General features: G+C 34.2%; 1 protein-coding gene across 2 annotated transcripts in view; it reads right to left on the bottom strand.

Moving 5' to 3' along the window:
* Positions 1-26,621, bottom strand: part of GRID2 (glutamate ionotropic receptor delta type subunit 2) — a 1,308,561-nt gene that overhangs the window by 271,156 nt on the left and 1,010,784 nt on the right. For both annotated transcript variants that reach the window (XM_024736087.1, XM_024736086.1), the window contains one exon: positions 25,671-25,868. In XM_024736087.1, the coding sequence (XP_024591855.1) occupies positions 25,671-25,868 (198 nt within the window). The remainder of the gene's footprint in view (positions 1-25,670; positions 25,869-26,621) is intronic.

The raw sequence follows: 26,621 nt of genomic DNA on the forward strand, positions 1-26,621 counted from the left end.
AATAGTCTACCTAAAGTTAAGCATTGTGTGTATGTGTGTGTGTGTGTATCAGCCCATCTATACAGTATAAGCTAAGTATTTAAATAACTTTTCTCATTTAATCCTTACAATGAGTTATGAATTACATGTTTCCCTCTCCATTTCATAGATGAAGAAACTGAAACTTCAAGAGTTTGAGTAACTCATTCACTTCTCACAGTTAATAAGTTTAGAAGCCAGATATTAAAGCAATGTTTTTCTTACTGCAAAGCCAGGGCTCATAATCACTTTACCATACTGCAAGAAATCATTTGTTTTCCAAATGACTCATATTGTAAGCAAATAGGATAACTGGTTTTAGGAGAGTTTTTACCTTAAAAGAGTCTGAAATTTTGCTTTTCTTAATTGTACTATTTACACTGCAACAAGGCTATATTAACATAAGAATTATGAGTTTCGGATTATTAACTGAGAGGTATTAAAGTTAATAACTCCATATGGAAATGAATTTTCAGAGAAATAGTTATTGCTTTCAAGCACATATATTTATTTAGCATAGCTTAGTTACTAGGAATTGGGTCTTTTCAGAAGGAAAATCTAACCTGGATCCTTAGCTCTCTAGTCCTACCTTTTCTGAGCTTCAGTTTATCTATTTGTGAAATGAATATAACTGTCTTTAGTATGACTATTGCCAGCTGACTCATTTATCTCAATCTTAATGGTGAATAAATAACTCCTCAAGATTCAATTAGGCTCTCAAAAAGTACATTTCTTTTTTCAGGATTTTAAAGTACTGTGGATCAGTAATTTACGAATTGATGCACTAGGGACCCAAAGCATTTTATGACTCAACAGAAAATCCCACCTAAGGAGAGATTTGCTGACATGTTGATTGAATATTTGTAAATGTTCAGAAATATTTTGCTAATAAATAAATGTTTTACATTTAATGATTATGAATTAGAATAGTCACTATACTGATTTTAATAATAGATATTTGTATGTATCACAAAGTGAATTTCTATAATGTAATAAAGAAAAATATCTAGGGAAGATGTGCTGTTGTTTGTTATTGTTTTCTTTTGGAAAAGTGAACTGATTATTTTGTATGTGCTAAAATATTTATTAAATATAGTAATTGCTTGTCCTAGTTCTATGGAGAACTTCCTCAATTCTGGCCCACTTTCAACACTTGGCTATTCTATTCTCAAGAAGAAATTGCCAGTCTCCCTGTGGAGAGGATACTAGAATCATATAATGGGCTTTTTCAAACTGCACAAATGCACTTGCATACACACACGACACATACTTATACACACACATTTTCCTATCTCTGAGATGTGTATACACCTTTCTAAGGAAGTACCTCAATCCAGCCTTCAGAATCAGTGATATAGCAGACCATCATGCTTGATATGAGTATGTGATAGTCCTTACTTGTAGAGAAGCTGTACTGGAGCAGAAAAAAAAAAAAAGGCAAGAACCACTGATTCAGAAAGATGGTCCTAAAACTTTTTGAATATGTCTAAGTAACCAGAAATGATCAATCACATGTATCTTTCTTCCTCCCTCCCCTCCCTTTCTTTCTTATCTTTTTTTCTTTCTTTCTTTCTTTCTCTTTCCTTCTATTATTAGTCTATTTATTTCTGTATGTATGCATGCATGTGTGTATGTGTATGTCAACTCACTTGTTCAGTTTCAACAATGACTTTTCAAACCATTAGCCTCATAAAACATTTAATCTTCTCACTTCCCCTAATTCTCAGATGACATTCACTGCTACTTTATAGAGAATCAGAAAATACTGAATTAAAATTCACACTTATTTCTACTTCTCAACCTATATCCCACATCCAGCTTATTCTATTTAACTTTTATTTGTGATAAAGGAGATGTCTTCCTTTCTAATGCCAAACCTCCATCAGTAAACTTATCAACAAATCCCCTCCAGTTCAGATGCTTAAACTCCCATCTCTTGTATTCAACATCATCTACCAATTGTTGATTTCCCATGAAAAGGTTCTTTAACTCTTTCTCATTAAAATAAAAACAAAAAGAGAAAAACCTTTCCTTTTACTCTCTCTGACTTCTGACTCCCACTTGCTACCCTTTCTCTCTCACTTTTTCATAGTCAATTTTCTCTAAAGATTTGTCTGTATTTCCACACCTCACAGTCACTCTGGAAGACTCTTGTATTCATATTATCGAGTGTTCGACTACTCAATGGACGCAGCGCTTCTTAATATTTACACTATTGAATCAAATGGATGGAATTTAGTGCCCATCTGTTTAGGCTTCTTGACAATATTTGACAGTGATGATGGCCCCCTCCACCATAAACATTATTTTCCTTGAATTTCATGTCATGATATAAGCCTCTTTCTCAGTTCCTTCTCAAGCCCATGTCGGCAATCCTCTGGACTTGGACCTACACCCTTTTGTCCTATGAGATCCTCTGCCTAGGCAATCCCATTCATATCATTACCTCCATTGACTCCCATCTATACACATGATTTACAAAATTTACATTTGTAGATACAGAGATGAGCTCCGGAGTATATACTGATTTATGCAATTACATAATTGATATTTCTATTGGATGCCTCAAAAACATCTCAAATTTAACATGGCCAAGATCATACTAGAGGCATTCAACTCAAACCAGTCCTCTTCCAATATTTTCTGCTTCAATGAAAATCTTTTTATGTAAGTCTTAAATCTCGGTGATCTCATTATTTTTCTCAGTCTTATTCCCCTATCCTGTCTGTCACTTCTGATTCTACCTACTGAGAATCCTAATATTCATTCACTTCTCTACTATTTTCAGCTCTCATCATTGCTTTCCAGGGCTCTTTACGAGTCTACCTGAAATCTACCGTTTCTCATCTCTAACCTCCCTATTGCAGCCAAAGTATTCTTTCTGTTGAGCACATCTGATCCTATCTCTGCCACAATGTAAAGGTTTTCAGTGGATTGGCACTGCTTTTAGGAAAAAGATTAAAATCTTTAACAAAGCCTATACATCTTTGGATACACTATCTTCCACTTACCTCGACATATTCCTACTGGACCATTTTTCTTTCCAGCACTTCTTCCCAATGCATGATCTTCATACATGCTGATTATACTGTCTGAATTGACCCTCCTGAAACTTCTTCAAGTAAACTTTTATTCATATTCATAAATCAGCTCAATTATCACTTCCTCAGGAAAGCTATCCATGGCTCTTTTGACTGGAATAGTATAATTCTTGTTGTTTACACCATCAGAAGCCTGTATCCCTCACTTCCCTAACAGTATGAGAGTTGCAATTTTACATTATTTGTATGATTTTTGAACAATGAAGTTTTCTACTAGACCACAAGCTCTGTGAAGGCAGGGACTGTCACTTTTTAAAAAAATTGACATGTTCCTGTATCAAGCACATTTGTCTGGCATAGATTCATGGTTAATAAATACTTGCTTCATATATGAATGAAAGAAGATAGAACATTCACTAGATATTCATTACCCAATTCTTATAAATTGTCTCTCTATTTCTCAGCATACTTGACGGAGAGGGAATTTTACAGAATAAAAATAAAATGGCAATATAAAAATTTGCTAAATTTTGTAGCAGTGACAAAAAATTTATATCTTCATGAATGATACTTCAATAATTAAAATCAAGTTTTTGGCTTATCAATTTATTAATGTTTATGTCATTTGCCACTAGCTAAGGTAATTGAGTCTACTATAGTATGTTTAATACATTACAAAATATTATTATATGTCAAGTGTTTAATGTAAAAGTGATTATTTGAATTGTGATAAGAATTAGCACTAAACCTGGAATATAGATAATTGTTTTTCAAAACTATTCTAATTAAACAGTTGTAACATTTTTCTTGAAAGGAAATATTTACATTCTTTCAAGTCATGAGAAGGAGGTGGATGGATAATACAATAGGGCACTACAAATACACCACATGATCATTGACTCTTAGAAGTTTACACTCAGAGAAGTTGGAACACATTTACTCTAAATTTAATTTGAAATAACTGATCACATCTAACAAATAATTATCTAGTTTATGCTTGAACATAATGTTAACGACATTATGTTAATAATACCAACAGTTATACATTTATTTAATGTTTACTATATACCTAGTACCATGTTACATGCTCCACAAACATTTTATTATTTAATAGTATAACAAGCCCAGTTGCTAAGATAAACAATTTATATTTGCAATATTCTAATTAATACAAAGCCTTGGTGTTATTATGATTGATATATGCTTCTCTGTATCCTCTATTAAGTGTGTTAGCTTTGTTATCAATACATCACATTATAAATCTAAATAGGTCTGTTCTACGACTATTCTTAAAATACCTGTCAAATGCTATCTTATTCCTTACTTGGAAATATTATTTTAAAATAAAAAATAATTTGCTTATTCAATCACTCTTCTCAAGATATGATTTCCATATCCCTCAAAATACTGGTCATTTGCCTGTGAACATAGTCCAATTCACAAATGTTTCCTCAGATGATATGAATAATACAGTTTTTTAAATGACATTGGAGTCTGAATCATTTTTACTAGGTGAATTACCATTGACTTAAACTTAGGATTAAATAAATTTTCAAAATATTTTAAAATAAAATACTATCAATCCAGAAGTCCTCAGAAATCCTATGCAGTTGATTCTGAAGCAAAATGTTGGATCTTGTATTTATCTTTCATCAATTTCATTCTTTGTTTCTTTTGACCTTCACATCTATCTGAAATATTTTGAATCTTTACTATCAACCATTATATCAACTTTTTCTGCTAGCTCTGCATCATTTGGAAGTTTGAGAAGCAGGCCTTTAATTCTTCAATCATATTACTAGTAAAATATTGATGAAGAGTACATGGGAAAGCTCAAAGTATTGAAACTTGCCTCTATAGTTCTACCCCCTTTGAAAACAGCTAATTAGTTAATATCTTAGATATGTTTTTTAATCACCTATGAGTATTCTTTACTACACTGTCATCTAGCCAAGTAGCTCTATATAGTTTTGTTTTGTTTTTTATTTATTTATTTTTTGGCCGCATTGGGTCTTCGTTGCTGTGCACGGGCTTTCTCTAGTTGTGGTGAGTGGGGGCTACTCTTCGTAGCAGTGCGCAGTCTTCTCATTGCGGTGGCTTCTCTTGTTGCGGAGCACAGGCTCTAGGCATGTGGGCTTCAGTAGTAGTGGCACGCGGGCTCAGTAGTTGTGGCTCGCAGGCTCTAGAGTGCAGGCTCAGTAGTTGTGGCACACGGGCTTAGTTGCTCCACGGCATGTAGGGTCTTCCCGGAACAGGGCTTGAACCCATGTCCCCTGCATTGGCAGGCGGATTCTTACCCCTTGCACCACCAGAGAAGTCTTCTATATAGTTTTTAAGTGTTTTGTAAAAGGCATTATTGAACTCAAAATATATGAATAATCAGATATTCATTTTATGAATAGCTAATGCCATCAAAAAAGAAAATGAACTGCTTACTTTTTTTTTACCATCTACAACACATCTGATTAATAATCCATTCCATAATTTTACCAGAGAATAAAATCAAATTCATTGCTCTGTCAGAATAAATTTCCTTTCTAATTTTGAATATGCCAATCTCCAACTATACAACAGCCCTCTTTTTCATGTTTTGTACACATTATCTATAGTAACTCATATATCACCTCAGGAAATGCATTTATCCCCCTGCGATATCGTTCATTTGGACGTGGAAATTCAAACTCATTAAAAGTGCCTATCATGAGCTTCAATTACTTTAAGTATTTTCCCCTTATCATTCCCACCTTAAAGATTTTTTGTGCAAAGTGGAAGGAAAATATTTACTGAAGAGCTTTAGCACACATTTAACAAGCACTAGGTCTCTCTCTGCCTATTCAGCTTCTTAAACCATACATTTTCTTCTACTCTTCACAAGTATGAACTATGCTTAAATTTTAAAAATTTCTTGACAGCTTTCTTAAATATCATTTTATATTCTTTAGTCTTGAAATAATGTTTTAATGTAAAAATTTCAGGTTTGCTTGGGAGAAAGTAGACATTGAAGAAAGCTAAGAGAGGAAGAAAGGAAGGGGGGAGGAAGGAAGGATGGAAGGGAGGAAAGGTGAGAGGGAAGAAGAAAGGAAGAACGTGTTCGAGTTTTACATCTTCATTTAAGATATATGACATGACTTTGGGCAAGTAGCCAAACCTTCATCAATTTAGATTACTCATCTGTATAATGAATAGACTGAAACTGGTAATATAAGAGCCTTTCCCACCTTGAAATTGTAATTTAAAAAATTATTTCTTGAGACCTTATATTACGAGGATTCTCTACTTGCTAATATGGGAATATAAATATTTTTGTTCTAAAGACTTTAAAGTTTCAACAGACCTTTCTAAATAAATACAATATGTAAGTTGGGGAAAAGAAAAATAATCAAACTGTGAAATTAATCACAAATTATTAATTTTCTCAATGTCAACATTTTATGCATTTCTTTGAAAGAAACACAGATATGTTATGTCACGGTTACAGATTAATATTTCAGTTTCAATTATAAACACACAGTACAATATCCACTACTTTTCAAATATACCACTGGAAATGAATAAATATCCAGGTTGAACCAATGAAATTGTTGTTAAAGTAACTTTTACTCTGAAATTAAGATCATACTTAAAAATCCTAGAAAAATTTTAAAGAACAAAAAATTATAAAGAAAACAGTCAAATTCCAATAAGATGACCACTATTGCAACTCCCTTAATGTTATATCTGAGTTGCTTCTATTTTGCTATATACATTCGTTTTATTTTTTAGACTACACATATAAGTGATATCATACAGTGTTTGTTTCTCTCTGTCTGACTTAATTCACTAAGCATAATATTCTCTAGGTCCATCCACATTGCTACAAATGGAAGAATTTCATTCTTTCTTATGGCTGAATAATATTAAGAATGGTATTATTTTGATTATAGCTTAGCACATGATAAGCCATCTAAAAATCCAATTAAGACAAGTACCAAGGATATTTTGTTACTACTATTACAGCCACTACTATTTAACATTTATATAGTGCTTATTATGAGCTGAATACTTTTCAATATTTAATTCAATTAACCTTCACAAACATTCTGTGAGATAAACAATATTGTTATTTTTATTTTATAGATAAGAAAATTGAGACACAGATAGATTAAGTAACTTGACTAAGGTCATAGAGCTAAAATCCAGGATTCCAATCTAGGCAGGCTGTCTCCAGAGTCAATGTGATGTGAACATAATTACTTCCTCCCTTCAAACAATTAACCCATTACCTGAGTATTGTTCTAGAAGAAAGTATAATTTCTCTCCTGGCTTGAAATGACTCCTTCAGCATATGCTTAATTCATACAGTCACACATGCATACACACACACACACACACAAACACACACACATTCTGGGATTTCTATTCTTTTTTATTGGTCCAGTTTCATACAGTTTTAATTGTTTTACCTTTATGTCAGTATCTACAGCTCAAGAATTTCTTCCTTTCCCTTTTTATCACCTTCAGAGTTTTTTAAGCTAAAACCATGTAAATATATCTTCAAATGTATTTTAAATCATTCTCATAAATTCACTTTGGGATGCTGAATGGACTCCAAGATAACATAATTTAGTCAGAAAAAATATTTCAACAGAGTCTTTGGATATAAGAACATACTTTTCTATTTATTCTAGTCTATTTATTGAAGTCTAATTTTTCCCTCTTTGAGTGCAACTATATGTGTTATTTTAAAATAACAATGATATTCTGTACACAGAACAACAGTACTGTTATCAAATTCAGGAAATTTACACTGATGCCATACTTTAATCTACAGTCCACATTACAACCTTGTCACTGATCCCAATACTATCCCATCCTACAATTTAGTCCAGGATCATGTCTTGCGTTTAGTTGTTGTATCTCTTAGTCTCCTTAAATCTGGAATAATATTGGATCTATCTGTTCTCTAAAAGACTAGCTGAGTTCACCTGTGAAACACTCCGGGCCTGGTCCTCTTTTGTGGGGTAATTCCTTGATAACTTTTTGTATAGATTGGTCTAAGTTCTTTACTCTTTATTTGATTGGATTAGCTAATGATTTGTCTTTTGTTGATATTTTCTAAGAACCAAGATTTAACTTATTAATTTAATCTACTGAAAAAATTATTTACCTTATTACTTTCTCCTTTTATTTTTACCTTCCTTATATCTTCTGTTAAAATTTGCTATATATTTTTTTTTTTAGCTTTTGAAGATGGAGTTAAATATATTTATTTCCATTTTTTTCATTTTTATTGATATGGATTTTTTTTTTTTTTTGGTATGCGGGCCTCTCACTGTTGTGGCCTCTCCCGTTGCGGAGCACAGGCTCCAGACACGCTGGCTCAGTGGCCATGGCTCACGGGCCTAGCTGCTCCGCGGCATGTGGGATCTTCCCGGCCCGGGGTACGAACCTGCGTCTCCTGCATCAGCAGGTGGACTCTCAACCACTGCACCACCAGAGAAGCCCTGATACAGATTCTTAAAACTATGAATCACTCCTTTAAATATTCTTTATAGATTCATATGTAGTGTTTTCACTACCATGTCTTAAAAAAACTCTGTAATATATATTTGTATTTCTCCTTTTTCCCAAGAGTTGTTTAATAGAAGGCTTTCTGAATTTCAGATGGAAACAATTTTTAATTTTTTTTTCTAGTTTTATTGTATTTTGATCAGAGAAATTTAGTTGTAATATATCCACTCAGTGGAACTTAATGGTGTTTTCCATGAGACCTAATCCATGACTGATTTTTGTCAATGTTTATGTGTGTTTTAGAAGATAGTACATTATCAGGATTTTGTGTTTGATATATACACAAAAGATGTATTTCATTATTTGTTATTTATTATTATTTGAATTTTGTATATCTGTGTGTTTTTCTCTGTGGTTTGTTTTTGCTATTTTTTCTTTTTAGAAAGGTTTGTACTTTTGTTATAGTGGTTAACTTTATATTTATACCTTTTATAGTGCCCTTACTCCCCACTTTTTTTCACTTAACCTTTCTGTTTTTTTTCTTTGTTTTAAATGAAATAGGTGACTTCCACTTATTCTCTATACTAGTTAATAATGATATTCTATTTTCCCCTTTCTTTCCCTGTTTTTCTCCCAGTGTTTAATAAGACCATCCTTTCATTTTTATACCATATGATGATTTCAAATTATCATTTAACCCATGTTTCTAACCTTGTTTTAGCATCATTTCTACAGTTAAATATATTAAATGATGACTATTAGTCGTTTTGTCAAGTTTATCCTGTTATTTCATGGTTGAATGAAGCTCATACTCTAGTTGTTTCATCAGGAGGGGCTCAAGTGTCCACTTTTCTCTTAGCACTTGTTTGTTTAAAACTCTTTTCTCTGTAGCCATGAAGGAGATCTTGAATGGATTATAGAATATTTGGCTTGCACTTAAAAAAAAAATTCTTGATAGTGCTTCTCTAGTGCTGGCTTTCTTCGTGTGTTGCTCTTGAGAAGTCTGATAATGATTTAACTTTCTACCATTAAAAGTAATTTGATTTTTTTGCCTTGAGGATTTTTTTTTTTTGTCTTTTAAATCTAATAATTTTACTAAGACATAGCTCAGAGTTCATTGTCCTGGATCAGCTTTTCTAGGAACACTAAGTACATTTGTTTCATTTTCAGAAAGTTTCCTTAGATTATAGATTTAAATATTAATTGTACCATTGTGTTGCTTTTCTTCTTCAGAGACTTCAAATACATATGCTATACTTTTGGCCTATTTTCCATTTTGATTCATTTACTCTGAACATTTTTACTTCTTTATTTCATTTTAATTATTTTTTCTTGTTGTTCTTCAATGTAATTTAATCTAATTTCCTTTGAGCAATTTGTAATTTATGTCTTTTATTTTTTTAAAATATATCCTGAGGTTGTTGCATTTCTTTGTCATTTGGCCATTTAAATGATTAGCTTCTGAATTTGTGATTCTGTTAGATTTTCTCCTTAAAACATTTCAAATGCTTGTTTGAGACATTTAATTCAGTTTGAAGTGTTATGTTACAATTTTATTTTGCTCTGTGGTTGTCTGAGGAGAATGTTGATCAACTTTTAAAATGTACTGACAAACTTTCTTTAATTCTTAGTTTTGAATAGAACTTGTCCAATTATTTTTCTATTCCTGGATAACTTGTAGATAAGATTCCTTGTTCAATAGTACTTCCTTCTGTCAGTGTAGTAACATTGCTTTCTTCAATGGAGGATGTTTGGGGGTGGGTGGCAGCGGGTTGGTATGTGTTGTTTCTGCTTGGTTTCTACAGAATTCTTAATTTTGCTCTTTTACTGACCTCTACCTTCACTACCATGTCTCCAAGGAGCACATATATTCTCTAATTTCTCTTGATGCTCCAGAAGTAATGCTTTCCTGAGGGTACTATCCTGGCACACTTTTAAGTCCCTTCCCCTTAGCCAGTGTTGTGGATTACCAAGTTCCAGATTTGTGTTCTGCATATTAACACTTGGTATTAAACTTTCTCTTTCTGAAGGTTATTTTGGCTCTCTTCATACATGTTCTCTGCTTCCTTTTCTTCTTTCTTATGAAATCACTTATGCCTTCTCTGCCCTCTCTTCTCACCCATAGACTTGCAATCTCGTTTGGGACTCCAATGTTATCTCTGTTGGAATGGGATACTTACATCCAAGATGATAATTAATGGTTTCTGGGGTCCTCTGATAAAGCTACAATTTCTTAGGAGAGTGTTTTCCTGAAATCTGACAACTCTGGTTCATGGAAGGCACCCTACCTTAATTTAGAGTAATATATTAAATTTTCCTCTATTGTTGTATGGTTATGCCATTTGAGGTCAACATCTTAAGTGGAGAGAAGTCTCAAAAATTCCTAAAGTTTCAGTAGTGGAATAACTTGTAAAAATGTCTTCCAGACTCAGTAGAGACATAAGAAGAGAAATATTTTTGGCAGGGCTCAAACATGAGAAGTCGGTGAATAAGGTACTTATTCGGTGTAAGGTACTTATTTGTAAGTTAAACATTTTCTAAGTTTTAGCTGTTAAAAATGTGAGAAAAGAAATTTTCTAACTGTAAATTTGTCAGGTAATTAAATCATATGAGTCCATTTAGCTCAACATGGAAGATAGGCCAATGTGAAAACAAAACATGACAGAAAAACATATATTTCAGCACTGGCTAGTAAGTTTTCCATCTATAAAACAAAGAAAAGCAAAACTAAGATGAAAAATAAATAAATTTAAACATTAAACTGTAAAAGCAATATATAAATACATTTTAGATTTTAAAGGGTCAAATTATATAAAACCATCCTATTTTCTTCTTACAAATGAAAGAAATGCTCAAAATATCACTGGATTAAATGTCAATATAGAAGGAGTCTCATGGCTGACAATCCCGGGCTGATAAAGCTTCCAGAGTTAGAAATCAGCTCATATTCTCTTGTTCTGCTCTGCTCAGTACAAAGCTTCCAACTCATGGTTTAAGATGGCTGTTTAAGCTACAGCCATTCTACTGACATTCCAGCGAGGAGGAAAGAGGAGGATCAGAATATGAACAAAAATCCTCCCTTTAAGAACATTTCCAGAAGCTTCTAATGACACTTCTTTTTAATTCTCGTGACACTTCTCATTGGTTAAAACTTAGTCATATGACTGACACTTTCCATTGGTTAGAACTTAGTCACATGACCATACTACATCAGGAGAGAAGCCAAGAAATGTACATGGTGGACAGTCAGTATTTGGCTATAATTCAGGAGCTATGTTACTAAGAAAGGAGGGAACAGATATTTAAGGACAATCAGCAGTCTTTTCCACACCTTTATGTATAGCCACTGTTTCAAGATTGATGCATGTCCTTCCAGATTCTTTTCTACTTTTACATATATCGATACATATGCCTATATATTTTTTCCAATATTTGATCCAACTTTAAATAATATTATATAATATCTTTGAGTAACACACACACAGAGCTATTCAATCTTTCTAAAGTGTGCACAGAATTTAAAGCAACAGTTATTTTCGTCACCTTTGAATTTTCAGCACATAAATAGCAGATGGTAGGTACGCAATATGATTATGATTATGCCGGTACTCTGATAAATTTAATCATTCTTCTTCTTTCTTGAAGAATTTTTAGAACATTTCCTTTTTCTTGCCCCTTATAAGCAACAGATTTTGATCTTGCAATTTGGATTATATTCAATCAAAAACTGTTTCTTGGAGCTCACCACACTATTTCTAGAAATTAATACTTTTCATTATTGCAACAGATGTTTTGCCTCTGACAACACCATAGTGACAAAACAATATTATTAGTTTAGTGTTTATGTTGTCATTATTAGTCTTATTTCTAAGCCTCTTCCCAGAAGCCACATGCATCACTTCTAACTCTCTCTCTCAAAACCCTGCCCGCACCATGCACCTTCACATGATATAATTTTAAAGTCCCTCTAGAAATAGTTTAGTTTTCACAAGTCTCCCTCTGTTTCTATATATCTGTATACATACATAGAGTATATATGCACATATATATGTGTGTATATATAATTTTTACCTGAGTTCATGACATTCCCCCTCCCCCGGAGCCTTACCCCTCATTTCTCTGTTTTTCTGCAGCTTTCATATAGTACTTATACCATAAATATCTATTTTATCTTCTCAGTTATAAACTTCTTGAGGCAGGAGCTTTATGTTCATAGTGTTCTATCCCCCTAAATATTTTTCACACTGCTTTGCTCACAGTAGATTTCCAAAACAGGTCTGTTGACTTACTTGCTCTTTGCTATGTGGTAAGAGGAATAGGTGTTTTTATATAACCCTAAATTTTGGAAGGAAAGAATTAGATTTCAAGGCTGTCTACTGCTTGAAGAAGTCTCTGTCATTGTGAGGAAGTCATTGACTTTACAGGTGTTTTCCATATCAAGCTATCAGCCAGGTCCTCTGACTTTAGTAGTCTAGATTTTAATGTTTTTGGCTCACCTGGGTGAGCTGAACCTCCACATATGCTAGGTATATTTCTCTATGTACAACCCTGTACAAGGGTATCACTATCCTCCTTGTAGAGAGGACAATCTGAGGTTCAGAGAAAGTGAGTAGCTTGCCAAAGGTTATAGGTGAACAAATTGTGGAGTTGGCCATGCCCACCATACTCCACTTGCTACATCTGACAAACTTTTGCTTTCATGGTTTCTGCATTATCTCTTTCTCCTAATTACTTACCCAGCAATTATTCATAGATCCATGTTTTTCTTTTTCTTTTGGCATGTATGTGGTTTTAAATTCTTACTCTTATTTTTCTGACTTCCGATTTGACCCTAAGCAATACGCATACTGGGGAAGTAGTTAGGAGGAAGAGATTAACAGACATGATGATGCATGTATGTGTGTATGAATGAGCATAGAAGGCATTATAGGCAACTCTACGAATCTGAATAATTCTCACATTGAATAATGTGGAAAAGCACTGCAGGGTTTTAGCAAGAGGGTGGTATGATCTGACTGACATTTTAAAATAATCACTGCTCTATTGAAAACGATTACAGAAGGAAAAAGCTGTAGCCTGGTGGGTAGTTAAAAGAGGCCATGGAAGTAGTGCTAAGGAGATGAAACAGTGGTTTGCACCAGTGGTTAGTAGTGAAGTGTAAGAAGTGATCATATTAAGGATATATTTCAAATTTATAGCCAGAAAAAATTGTTGATGCATGGGGCTTCCCTGGTGGCGCAGTGGTTGAGAGTCCACCTGCCGATGCAGGGAATACGGGTTCGTGCCCCGGTCCGGGAAGATCCCACGTGCCGCGGAGCGGCTAGGCCCGTGAGCCATGGCCGCTGAGCCTGTGCATCCGGAGCCTGTGCTCTACAACAGGAGAGGCCGCAACAGTGAGAGGTCCACATACCACACACACACACACACACAAAAATTGTTGATGCACAGTGTATGAGGTAAGACAGAGAAAAAAGAAGTCAAGGGTAACTCAAAGGTTTTGGACTGAGTAACTTGAAGATTAGAGTTGCCATACACTGTGACAGGGTGGTGCTGAAATCAGGAATTCAGTTTTGAACACGTTACATTTGAGGTGCCCACTAGGCATCTAAGAGGAAATGCTGAGTAGTAGCAAGAACTGTAAGTCTGCAATTCAGATGAAATGTCTGGGCTGAAGAAACAAATTAAAAGTTGTCTACTTACAGATGACAATTAAATCCTTGACACTGGATAAGTTCATCAGAAGTTGAAGTGTAGATAGTAATAAAAGTGTTGGATATGTGTTGGATCTCTCTCTCTCCTCCTTCCTACTTAGCTTTTAGAGAACAAGAACTCTGTGTTTTACATTTTATGTATTCCCTACAATGCCAGCTACACATTAGGCCCCAATAAATGCTTGTTGAATGTCGAGTGGGAAGCAAGCTACAGGTTATTCATAAATTGCAGTGGTTCAGGTATTATCCTGCAGCATTAAAAGGGATTTAAAAATAATAGCATTTCTACAATTCCCAAGAGGAATGCTACCATCTTCAAATAAAAGGGCCATCAGAAAGAGTTTTTCAGTTGTGTAGAAAGACTTTTAACTTTCTGAAAAGTCATCTTCAGGCTGCTTGTGAACAGAGCATATGGAAGCAATCACTGCCTGAAATGCCCAAACTGTAAATCCACATTTCAGTAAAATGCACACCAAGGATAATGACCAAAATTGAGTGAATTTTTATTTTCATTACAGTAACCTTTTCAATCATTCTAGAATTCACTTAAGACTGCTATTAAAGATGTTTTCAGAGCTCTGCAGTGGGGGGCAAATGTAAGTTCTCTGTAAATGAGAACGAACTAGCTCCCAGAAACAGTTTGTCTCTATGAGAAGTGAATCTGTAAAGGCTGTTCTCCTAGCAATTCTGTGTGTCATTAAGTGAAATATAAAATGAGTAAGAGATACATTAGACGTCCTCACACATGTATCTGGAGCCTCTGTAGTCACCTCCTCCCTTGATACAGTTGAGTCTTGTGAGGTGCTTGGGTGTTCGCTCGTTGTTTTTTTTAATTTATTTATTTAATTTATTTATTTTTGGCTGCTTTGGGTCTTTGTTGCTGCGCGCAGGTTTTCTCTAGTTGCTGAGAGCCGGGACTACTCTTTGTTGCAGTGCCCGGGCTTCACATTGTGGTGGCTTCTCTTGTTGCGGAGCACGGTCTCTAGGCGCGCAGACTTCAGTAGTTGTGGCACGGGGCCTCAGTAGTTGTGGCACATGGGCTCTAGAGCACAGGCTCAGTAATTGTGGAGCATGGGCTTAGCTGCTCCGTGGCATGTGGGATCTTCCTGGACCAGGGCTCGAACCTGTGTCCCCTGAAATGGCAGGCGGATTCTTAACCACTGTGCCACCAGGGAAGCCCTGCTTGTTTTTTAATCAGGGAAATCTTTACTTATTTTAAAGCCTGTCACTATAAAATTACACAAATTTATACAAATTACAAAGAGAAAACTCAGAATCATTAAGGCTTAAAACAATTAAAATCTGAAGTATCCAAATGGCAGTCAAGAGTAAACACAGAAATACCTTTCAAGACATGCCTCTACTTTCTATATCAGAGTGAAATATTAATTCTGATATTAGTATGTGAATTTAAAACAAATTCCTCAAATGGGGTTGGTACATTCATGTGAGTGACTGTCTAAAGATTTCAAATATGGCATCAATGTTGTGTAAAGGATGTTTTCTATTTCTCTTCAATATTGAAGTTAAACTTATTTAATAAAGTTCTCAACTTTGCAAAAACACAGGGAAAGAAGGAATGCATTCTCTATCATATCAACTACCTTCCTAGACCATATAAATTATTATCCTCTTTCATTTGTGGTATATTTCTCTATGTTTATAATTTACAGACTAACATAGACCATTATTTTATGGAATAAGCATCCTAAGAAAAAATGACCAATCAATCTAAATAATTCCCTAAGATTATGTCCATAGAATCATATAGAATCTCATGGTTGAAATGCTCTTTAAAAGTTACTTAGAATGGTCTCACCCAAATCTGCACTCTCTTTTATGCCTGGAAGTTATCTTCTTCTTTAATTTTATCCCCAAACCATGACCGGAGATAGATGAAAATCTAGGTAATAGATGGCATTTCAATAGCCAACAGTAGATTTCAGGATTTATATATCCTCAAGTTATGAGATTTTCTCATCATAGCACCAGTCTTTATATCGCCTTGGCTTTGATTGATGCAGTAGTCTCTTAATTTATATCCTATAGCCCACCAAATCTTTTTAATTCTACACATATTTTACTGAATTTTTGTTTGTCCTAGCCTATAAGTTTCTTTAAACCTTAAAGCCATTCCTGGACAGCATCATTCCCTTTGGCAAATATTCACTCACTGTTCTTTAGCTTTGATTCAAGACTTATTATTCACCACTTATCTGTGCTTGCCATCTATTAGACCAAGTACTTAATGATTCAAGTTCTTTATCTGATTGAATTGCTCCTTACTGTTTGCAATGTCTGCCAATTCAATATCACCTGCAAATTTAGAAAATTGCTTCTACAACCGTTCACTAAGTCATTTGCATCTACATAATTTATTTCCTTTCACAGATCTCTTTTTATCCTTCTCCTTCATTAGTGTTAAATTCTTTCCTTATCAACAACAAATATTTTGGGTCATTTTTTTCTCTTCTTACATACACACAGTTTGTGTTACTTCCCACATCTGTGATCCAGCTCCATCCAATATGTATATCCAGTGGATTATTTTTGAACACTCACTATTCAGACATACAGACATGCATTCTTATGACCACATGTACTTTTTCAACTTCTTGCCCGATTACAGCTGACATACTCTGGGATATTCAATCAGTCCATTAATGCTCGTTCAATCTAATTTAAAGAATTAAAATCTTAGTGTCTAATTTAAAGTCTCTATGAGGACTTCTTTTTCCCTTTACACATTTTATTGATTCCCTTTGAAAAACGAACTTTTTGTTTAGCAAGGCTTGTTAGCATTTATCACTGGGCAGGTGTGTGGGGGAGCAATTCTCTGGTGAGTGAAGTTTCATTGGTGGATACAGATATTTTCAAGCTGGTTTACAGTCATGGAAAGATATAATGGAAATATATATGGGTTTTTGTGTGTGTAACTGTGGGGCATACTTGATGATCTTCAGGCATCCAACTGAGGACCCTTTTCATCCACAAGCATGGCTCCTCAAACATTGCCTTCACCTGATCCAGGGGGTGGCTTGTTCAAGAGGCAGCTTCTGGCCTTTGTCCTAGCTAACCACCTCTGTCTTCTCTAGTACAAAGGAATCATCCCAACCCCGACTTCTTAAAAAATTGAGATGAGAATGGTGTTAACCATTGTGTCTCCCGCAACTTGTTCTTGTAACACAGATACATCCAACTCTATGGGCCTATCTTTATGCCTGATGCCTTCCGGACTGCCCCTGCCACTCCTCTCCAGTGCGGATGGGAAAGAGGTCAGCTCACCACCTTCTCAGGTCTTCTAAACCCTCCTCCCAAGTGAGCTCTCTCTTCCCTCCAGTGCATGATCTTCATGTTACTTCAATACTCCCAATTTAGTTTTTATAATAGAGGTGAGAGGAATACCTATGTTTTTCTTTCTTTAGGACCAACAGGATAATTTTATTCTCATTTTTCCTTAAAATAAAGATACAGTAGAAGTTTAACAGTTCACTATGATTAGACATGATTTACAATTTCAACTTTTTTTTTTTTCCTCAGTACGCGGGCCTCTCACTGCTGTGGCCTCTCCAGTTCCAAAGCACAGGCTCCGGACGCGCAGGTTCAGAGGCCATGGCTCACAGGGCCCAGCCGCTCCGCGGCATGTGGGATCTTCCCAGACCGGGGCACGAACCCACGTCCCCTGCATCGGCAGGCGGACTCTCAACCACTGCGCCACCAGGGAAGCCCCCTACAATTTTAACATTTTTTTAAACAAATGACAACAGAAACAAAAAAGCTAGTACAAATCATAAAACTACTAGAGCAAAGAGAAACTACCTTTCTGATCAAAACAGGTACCACAGCTCTAAACTTCCTTAGAAAGCGTTCTAAGATTTCTAAGCTAAACTTTCTTAGAAAGGGGTTTGTGGAAAGCCTTTAATCTCAAGTATTTAAACGATTCCTATACCCACTAAATGCTTTCATCAACTTGTTAATCAAACGCTTCCTAAATTTACGAACCAGTGATCAAGAGGCCTGAAACAAGTCTTGATCCTATTTTTCCAGCTATAAATTATTAATATTTCAAGAAAACAAAATATTTTCTAAGCACATAAGTTTTCTAAAAACTTCAATTACCTTTTCTGGCTCAGTACCTGACTGAAATGTTCAAATGTTCATACTGCACACAAAAAAATTTGAGCAGCATATTATATGAGTGTGAGAAGCTGATGAAAAATAAGATTGAGGAAAATCCCCAAGTTGTGTCCCATTTAACATGACTGAATATATAGTTTCTGTATCTTTAATTAATATAAGTAAAAACTAATCTTTAGAACAGCACAGAAATACTAATGCATCAGAGTTTTACAAAGTATATTCAACCCCCTTATATGTGCAACAATCTTTTAGTTTTGGAGCTGCCATACAAGCGAGCTAGTTTCTTCTCCTTTATATATGAAAGCCGGAAGTCATGTGTACAAAGTTATTTATATGAGAAGAATAAAGATCCACATTCCTTTTCTTTGTCCTTGACAAATATTTATGGGATGTTGGAAACGACGAAAAAACAATTTCAATGTTATGAAGTCCAAAGACTTGGAACAAAAAAACTTGTAGTGGCGCATTGCGCTACACGGAATGACAATCACCTTCTAGAAAGAGGAAGACCTATATTTCTTCAACTTTTTTTCTTTTTTTTTAGCTCTAGACATCATCCACATGGGTTCCAGGTGCATTTACTAATTGTTTCTAGACAATTCCATCTGGATGTTCTTTGGCCATCCTAAAATTACAATGTCTAGAGCCAAGCTCTGTATCTGTTGCTCTTTTCTAACCTGTTCTTCTACATTCCCTAACTCTGTCATTCAGTGTCCATCTGCTCATGGCCCTCTGCTAAATTTCTCACTAAATCTCAACATGTCCCTTCTCTTCTCCTCCAACTTCTAGTCATTTTTTCTTGGAAAAAATTCTAGTTCTAGTCATTTTTTCTTGGAATATTGATTGCTTTCTCAAAATCAGTTTTGGGGGCTAATCGCCTACTGCTGTTAAGTTTAGACACCCTTTTTTCCTCTCTAGATCGCTGAAAAAGACATTTGTCTTTTCCCTTATTCACTCCAATGCATCCTTGGCCTTACCTCAGTTATCTTTCTTAAACATAAATTAAATCCCACTTTTCTCTTATGTAAAAACCTTTTATAATTTTCACTGGCTAAGTGATAAAGTCCAAACTCTTTAGCACGGCAAGCATGCTTTTATAATTATCCCTACTGTTGCTTCTCACACTCCTACTCATCCTCAAGACCTAGCTCAAATTTCTCCTCTTATGTGAAATCTTTTCAACTCCTCAGGCAGAGGCTGCCACTCCACCCTCTGGTTGCCAAGGCACCCTGTATGCATTACCCTATGGCATTGATCACACTGTGTTTTAATGATTTATTTGCACATTTGTCTTCCTTGTACACTGTGAGATCTCTGAAGGCAGGAATGATGTCTTCCATTCCTTTGTATCTGTGATGCTAGGCACAGTGCCCAGAACATACCATGCATTCAGAAACACATGGGGAATGAAAGGATGAATATAGGGCATTCTGCCTGGCACACAAAATAAAGTAAACACAACCTCAGCCCTCTGGTTCCAAAAGAGGGACTATGGAAAGAAAAGGGAAGAGGGTCAGTCTCTCTCTCTCTCTCTCCATATATATATACTTTCCCCCCCGCAAAGGGTCATTTGAAAAGTGAAATAGATGTACCCAGAAGACAGAATTATCAAAAAATGGGAATAGTTTGAAAGCCTTATGGGACAAAGGATGAGTTTAGCTGAGGTTGAAAATATAGGAAGATGCAGTGAGTGAGGCCAGCCAAAGCAGATTGAAGCTGAATGCGATCTATATGGAGTGTGACAAAATGTAGGGATTGAGACGTAGACTTCAGAAAACAATGGATGCCTTTCTAAGGAGCTTTAATTTTTTTTAAAAAAAGGAAAAGAAGAACAGGTTTTTGAGATAAAAAGTGAGATTTTTTGAGAAGTTGAAAGTTGCAAATGTTTTTTGCCACTCCCCCAATCCTTCTCTACGTAGTCTTATTTTTTTATCCTCGATTCATATTCAACCAAACTCCATCTGAACCTTCTTTGAATTTGCAGGTCTTAAAACCTGCGTTGAACTGTTTCTGAGTATTATTTTCCTCACTGTCTGTAATTTGGTTTATTAAAATGCTTTTAAGACCAAACTTACACTAGAACTCTGTTCCTCTCTGTTAACTGGTTAAGGGGGATGAGCACTTGGACTCTGGATTCACACTGCCTGGGTTTGAATTATGAATTCTCCACAACTTGGCTAAGTGACCGTGGGCAAGTTACTTTAGCTCCCTAACTCTTTAGCTCCCTAACTATAATTGCTTATTTGGGTTCAGTTCAGTTTCATCATCCACACTATTGGGATAATAGTACTACCTACCTCACAGGGTTGTGTGAGTGCTTTGGCAATAGTAAGCTCTACATAAGTGCTAATAATTATTATTTGGTCCATTTCAAGCTATGTTTTTTTTCATTCCCTGTGGTACCTTTCTTGTCACTGCTGTCAAGTATATTGCTGACTGAAAAATGTGCTTCTAATTCCAATGATATTCTATTTTTTATTTTAAATCACAGCATATAAAAGAATTCCAAGTAATATAACATGAAGTTTTAGCTCTTTCCTTATAAAAGCACTAAACTTTCATATTTTATCTACTTAATTTTTTTACTTTATTAATTGCCCTACTCCACTACACTAGATTTCCTTTTAGATTTCTATTATCTATCAGTTTCTTCTTTCCTTCTTTTGAAAGTCTAGTTCATATCTTTTATAGCTTTACCTATGGGGATCTTAGTATTTTCTTATGGATTTTATACTTCTTCATGTAGGTGAAGCAGTGAAGCAGTGAGGCTAACAATGCATCATACTTTTGCAAATATTTTCCAGTGTATCATTTGTAATTTAATTTAGTTATTATTGTTTTTGATTTATTGATGATTTAAAATTTTGTATACATGCAGCTATTGATAGTTTCCATGTAAATTATTCCATTATTTTTAAGCCTCTGATACTTCCCATGTTCCCTCTCTGACTCGTTTTTAATGTGTTTTTCCATATCATCATGACAAATACTCTAGAAAACGTTCTTTTAATTTTGGTTTCCCCTTAGGAAGGCAGACAGTCTTGTTAATTTTAGAAGTCTTATGTCATGTATAGAGGTATTCAATGGCAACATTTACTGCTATTTTAAATATACTTAGATTCATGAAAAATGTCTACACTAGTAAAATATATATAATAATAATAAGCTCACTTTTCTGGAACTCTGTCATGACATTATTATGCCGTTGCAACAGTGTTATTTTGCTGTACAGGGGTCAGTAATCCTGATAACATTTTAATGATGATTCTTGTTGGATAATCTAAATTAGTTTATGATATTTTACTGCATTACTATTTGTATACTTGAATTGACATTTTAAGTTGCTGAAAATTAGAGCATACATCTCTATTAGTAATAGAATACAGTGACTGCCCATTCCTTCTGAAAATGTTATCTTCCTGTTGCTTTCATTTTTTTAATTTAATTTTTATTTTATATTGGGGTATAGTTGATTTACAATGTTGTGTTAGTTTCAGGTGGACAGCAAAGTAATTCAGTTATACATATATCCATTCTTTTTCAGATTCTCTTCCCATATAGGTTATTATATAATACCGACTAGAGTTCCCTGTGCTATACAGAAGGTCCTTGTTGATTATTTATTTTATATATAGTAGTGTGTATATGTTAATCTCAACCTCCTAATTTATTCCTCCCCCCCACCTCTCCTCTTTGGTTACCATAAGTTTGTTTTCTTTTCTTTTTTTTAAATTAATTTTTATTGGAGTATAGTTGCCTTACAATGTTGTGTTAGCTTCTACCGTACAGCAAAAGTCCCTCCCTTTTGGACTTCCTTCCCATTTAGGTTACTACAGTGCATTAAGTAAGAGTACCCTGTGCTATAGAGCATGTTCTCATTAGTTGCATTCTCTCAGTTTTCTTCCCCTGTCTCTACCTGCTCCAACAAACTCTTATGTAAGCTTCTCCACTTTTACCTGCTTAAAAAGTATTTCTTAAAGCCTAGTCAGAATGGCCAAATATCTTCTTGAAGAAAATAAAATCTAGTTGCAATAAATAGCTTTATATTTTTTCCAGCTAAAAATTCATACATTTGTCAGTCAGCTTCTCTAAGCCTGGATTTTTGCTATGTAAAAGGACCCTGCTGAACTTTACATTATCATACAATAACGATATGCTCTTACATGCAAATAAAAACAAATTGTTTATGAAGAACAACATACAATTGCTTGTGTGTGGTTTTTATGCAATAAATTCTTAAAGTGTTTTTAAAAAATCATAGTTGGAAGTGATCTTCCCACTAACATACTTGTATTCCTCATTTCATAGGTGAGGAAGCAAATCTCAAAAATCTAACTAACTGGAGCGAGCACACAACCAAATTAAAAACAGCACCAACATTAGCCTCTTTATAATGCTTGGTACTTTAAACTTGCATTTAGTAAGTGAAGATTGTTAGCGTGATAATTCTTAAGGATTTTTATCTACTATATCTATAGGATAAACTTGCATAATGCCTTTCCTTTTGTTTATCTTTATTTTAATATAATTGCTTATTTGGGTTCAGTTCAGGCAGGACCCCTCAGAAATACAAAGACAGAATGCTTGTTTTGTGGGTTTATAATTAAGGAATATAAGATAAATAGTCATAGTTTTTATAAGAGAGATGAGGATTGATGATTCCTGTTAGCCTATTAAAATATTTCTATTAGCCTTTTGCAAATAAAATTCCATATGTAATGGGTTTATTAAATAAACTGACGTTAGTAAAGTTTTAAAGGATATGAAAAACAGCTTTATTGTTTTTCCTATCACTGTCTTCAAAACCTCTTATCTTTTTTTCTCTTCTACATCTCTTAGAAACAACTTAGATCCTTTAGCTTTCTGAATACTTTTCAGTATTCCAGAAATAATTCCAGTTCTGGCAATGGTGGAATAATTTTTTATTGGGTTAACCCAACAAAGAGTAACAATTGTAAATTCTGGAAATTTTTAAAATAATTTTTTATTGGGTTAACCCAACAAAGAGTAACAATTGTAAATTCTGGAAATTTTTAAAAAACACACATTGAACAGATTGCATATCAGCTGAAAGTAGACATAAAGTGAAGAATAGTCCACCCTTGACAGATGGTAACTGCTTTGGGTGAGATCTACTTTTATATGGCTCATTCACTGAGGGCCCACCTCAGTTAGGCAACAATGGGTAGCTAGAGCTCAAGCAGAAAGTCAGAGTCTTATTAGCTTAATGCATCAGAGGATGGTGTTTGAGGCAGCCAGGCTGTGCAGATATCAAAAGAGGACTCACATAAAGGAGGGAGCCACAGAGAAATAAGCCCAAAAATCTATGTATAAACTTCCCTCAAATCCTTGGCTGACTCCTAACCAATACATGCGTAAGAATGATTCTAGCTACCTAGAATAAAAAAGTTACCGAATGAACTTAACAGAAATTGGAGATGGCAAAGAAAGAATCAATAACCTGAAAATAGATCACGATAAATTATCCAATCTAAAGATCAGAGAGTAAAATATTATGATGAAATAAACAAGACCTCAGTGACTTAGAGACAACATTAATAAGGTCTAACTTGAATGTTTTCTGAGCCTCAAGTACAGAGGAGAAAGAGAAGAGGGTGGAAAAAAATATTTGTATAAATAATTGTCAATATTTATTAAACTTAGTGAAACATATCCCAGAAGCTCAGTGAACCCCTAACAGAGTTAAATACAAAGAAAATCATAGCTGAACATCAAAACATCAAAAATGAAAAGAGAATTAAAAAACAGCCACCCCTACACTATAAAAAAGGAGCAAAAGTACAAATGATGGCTAACTTCTCATCAGAAACAATATTTGGCGAAAGACAATAGAATGGCATATTTAAAGTCATGAACATTAAAAAAAAAACTTTATGTATGGTAATGAATGTTAACTAGACTTATTGTGGCAATCATTTTGCAATATATACGTATATCAAATCGTTAAGTTGTACGCCTGAAACTAATATAATGTTATATATCAATTATACTGTGAAATAATAAAAACATTTATTATTGTATGAAAAATTGTTGAATGATAATTTTATTTTGAATTTTGAAATAAAAAGTTGCTCTTGCTTTAAAATCACCAGTCTTGATTTTAGGAATAATAATATTTCATCTATAATTTTCTTCTTAGATAATAAAAAAGTATGAGGAAAAATATATTTTGGTTATAAGTGACTGTGTTCTGAGACTCGCAGTGCTCTTGTCAAACATAAATCAGAATCAGCAGTGTCACTTGAAAACACTAAGACAAAAAGTATCTAGGAAAAATAAACCTGTCAACTCAGAGTTTATTATTTGCTAATAATATTAAAACTGAGGATAAACAGAAATTTTAAGATAAACTAAAGTTGAGAGTATATGCCACTTGTAGGACTGGACTTCAAGACATTGTAAAGGAAGTTCTTCAGGCTGAACTAAATGATACCAGCCAGAAGCTCAGATATGTAGAAAGGAATAAAAAAACACAGAAACAGTAAATAGATAAATAGTTAAATATCAGAAACTGTCTTTTCCCCCCCTCTTTATACCTTTGAAAGTCAACTGATTGTTTAAATCAAAAACTATGATATTTTACTTTGGAGTTCATAAATATAAATACATGACCATAATAACACAAAGGATATAGTACATATAAATGGAATTATATTGCTGTATGTTTATTACTTTTTTTAATGCGATGTGGTATGATATGAATCTACACAGAATGTGATGTTAAGAATGCACATTACTATCTCTAGACTAACCATAGACAAACAAAATTACAGAGAAATACAGCTAAAAAGCTAAGAGGGAAATAAAATCAAACACTAAAAAAATTCAACTAACCCAAAGGAAGGCAAGAAAAGAAGGAACAGAGGGAAAAAATGAGATACACAGAAATCAAATAGTAAATTATAGACCTAAACATGACTATTCAACAACTCATCAGGAAGACACGATGATTAAAAATGTGTATGCTCCTAATAATAGAGCTTCCAAAAAATGACGCAACGACTGACAGAAATGGAAATAAAGTAATAGAGAAATACTTTTCTATTATAGGAAATATCGTAAAATTTAGCTTTATATTGTCATCAGTTTTTCTTTCCACGAAGTTCATGAAACAGTATTGGTGAGATTTGATTCAACACCGCCACCTAATGCTTTGCCTTACACTTATTTTATATGAAATTAGCTTCCAAGGGTTATAGTCAACCTTTAGATATGTGATAAACAAACAAACACACAAATAAATGCTTACCTTAAACACTAGTTCTCCCACCAAGCCATTCCATGTCCCATCTTCTTGTGGGCTTCCATACTTGTGATCCGGTGCAACATAAATTTCATAGTTAAAACCCAGGTAGTTAGATAAGGCATCCAAAACATCAATGGAGAAGCCTTGGTATTTCTTTGGCTTACCCAGGACATTTTCAGAGACCATTACAAAAGGTTCTTCCTACATGGAAATAAGAGAAATCCTTGATGTCAATCGATATTGCTCTCTTAAAGCAAACATTAATTCTTCAAAGAGTTTTGCTTACAAACAGTCTAAAAATTGGTTTTACACTGTGTGAGAATAACTTAGAAATATAACTTATGTGCTATTAATGCATCACCTTATCAAACAATGTTTAATCACCCAGTTTCTTATCAGCTCTTATTTTATTATTACCATATCAAAAATTAGAAGAAAGTGATTATAAAACTTCAGGAACCATGAATTCATGTTTCTTGCCGTCTTGGGACCAACCTAAGATTCATCAATAATAAAATCATATTTAGGAGACCATGAATTTGTTTCTCTCCTCAGGCAGTTATTGTTTATTTATGTCAAAATATGTAAAATAATATTTTAACAGATATAAACTACATAGAATTTTTTGAAAAGATCAAAAACTTCTAAGAACATATAATTTAGCTAAAATTTATAACATCACATTTACTGGGAGTTATTTGCTAAGTAATTTTGAAACTTGGATATAAACACACATTTCATTGCAAAAGTAATTTCTTTACTACTGTTATGAGAAATTCACTTACTTGTTGGGTAATTTGTGTAATTTAGTAAATTCAGCAAATTGGTTTCAAGTTCCACCTCTTTCATCTTTTTGCATTGTCGTCCTCTTACAGTTAACAAATAGTGCCCTTTCACTTTTTAGAACACCTGGTGTTAAGAGCGGTAAATTGATTTGACACATGCTGGCAGACT

The sequence above is a fragment of the Neophocaena asiaeorientalis genome, unplaced genomic scaffold, assembly GCF_003031525.2.
Source record: "Neophocaena asiaeorientalis asiaeorientalis breed wild unplaced genomic scaffold, Neophocaena_asiaeorientalis_V1.1 scaffold7, whole genome shotgun sequence".
Classification (NCBI taxonomy): Eukaryota; Metazoa; Chordata; class Mammalia; order Artiodactyla; family Phocoenidae; genus Neophocaena; species Neophocaena asiaeorientalis.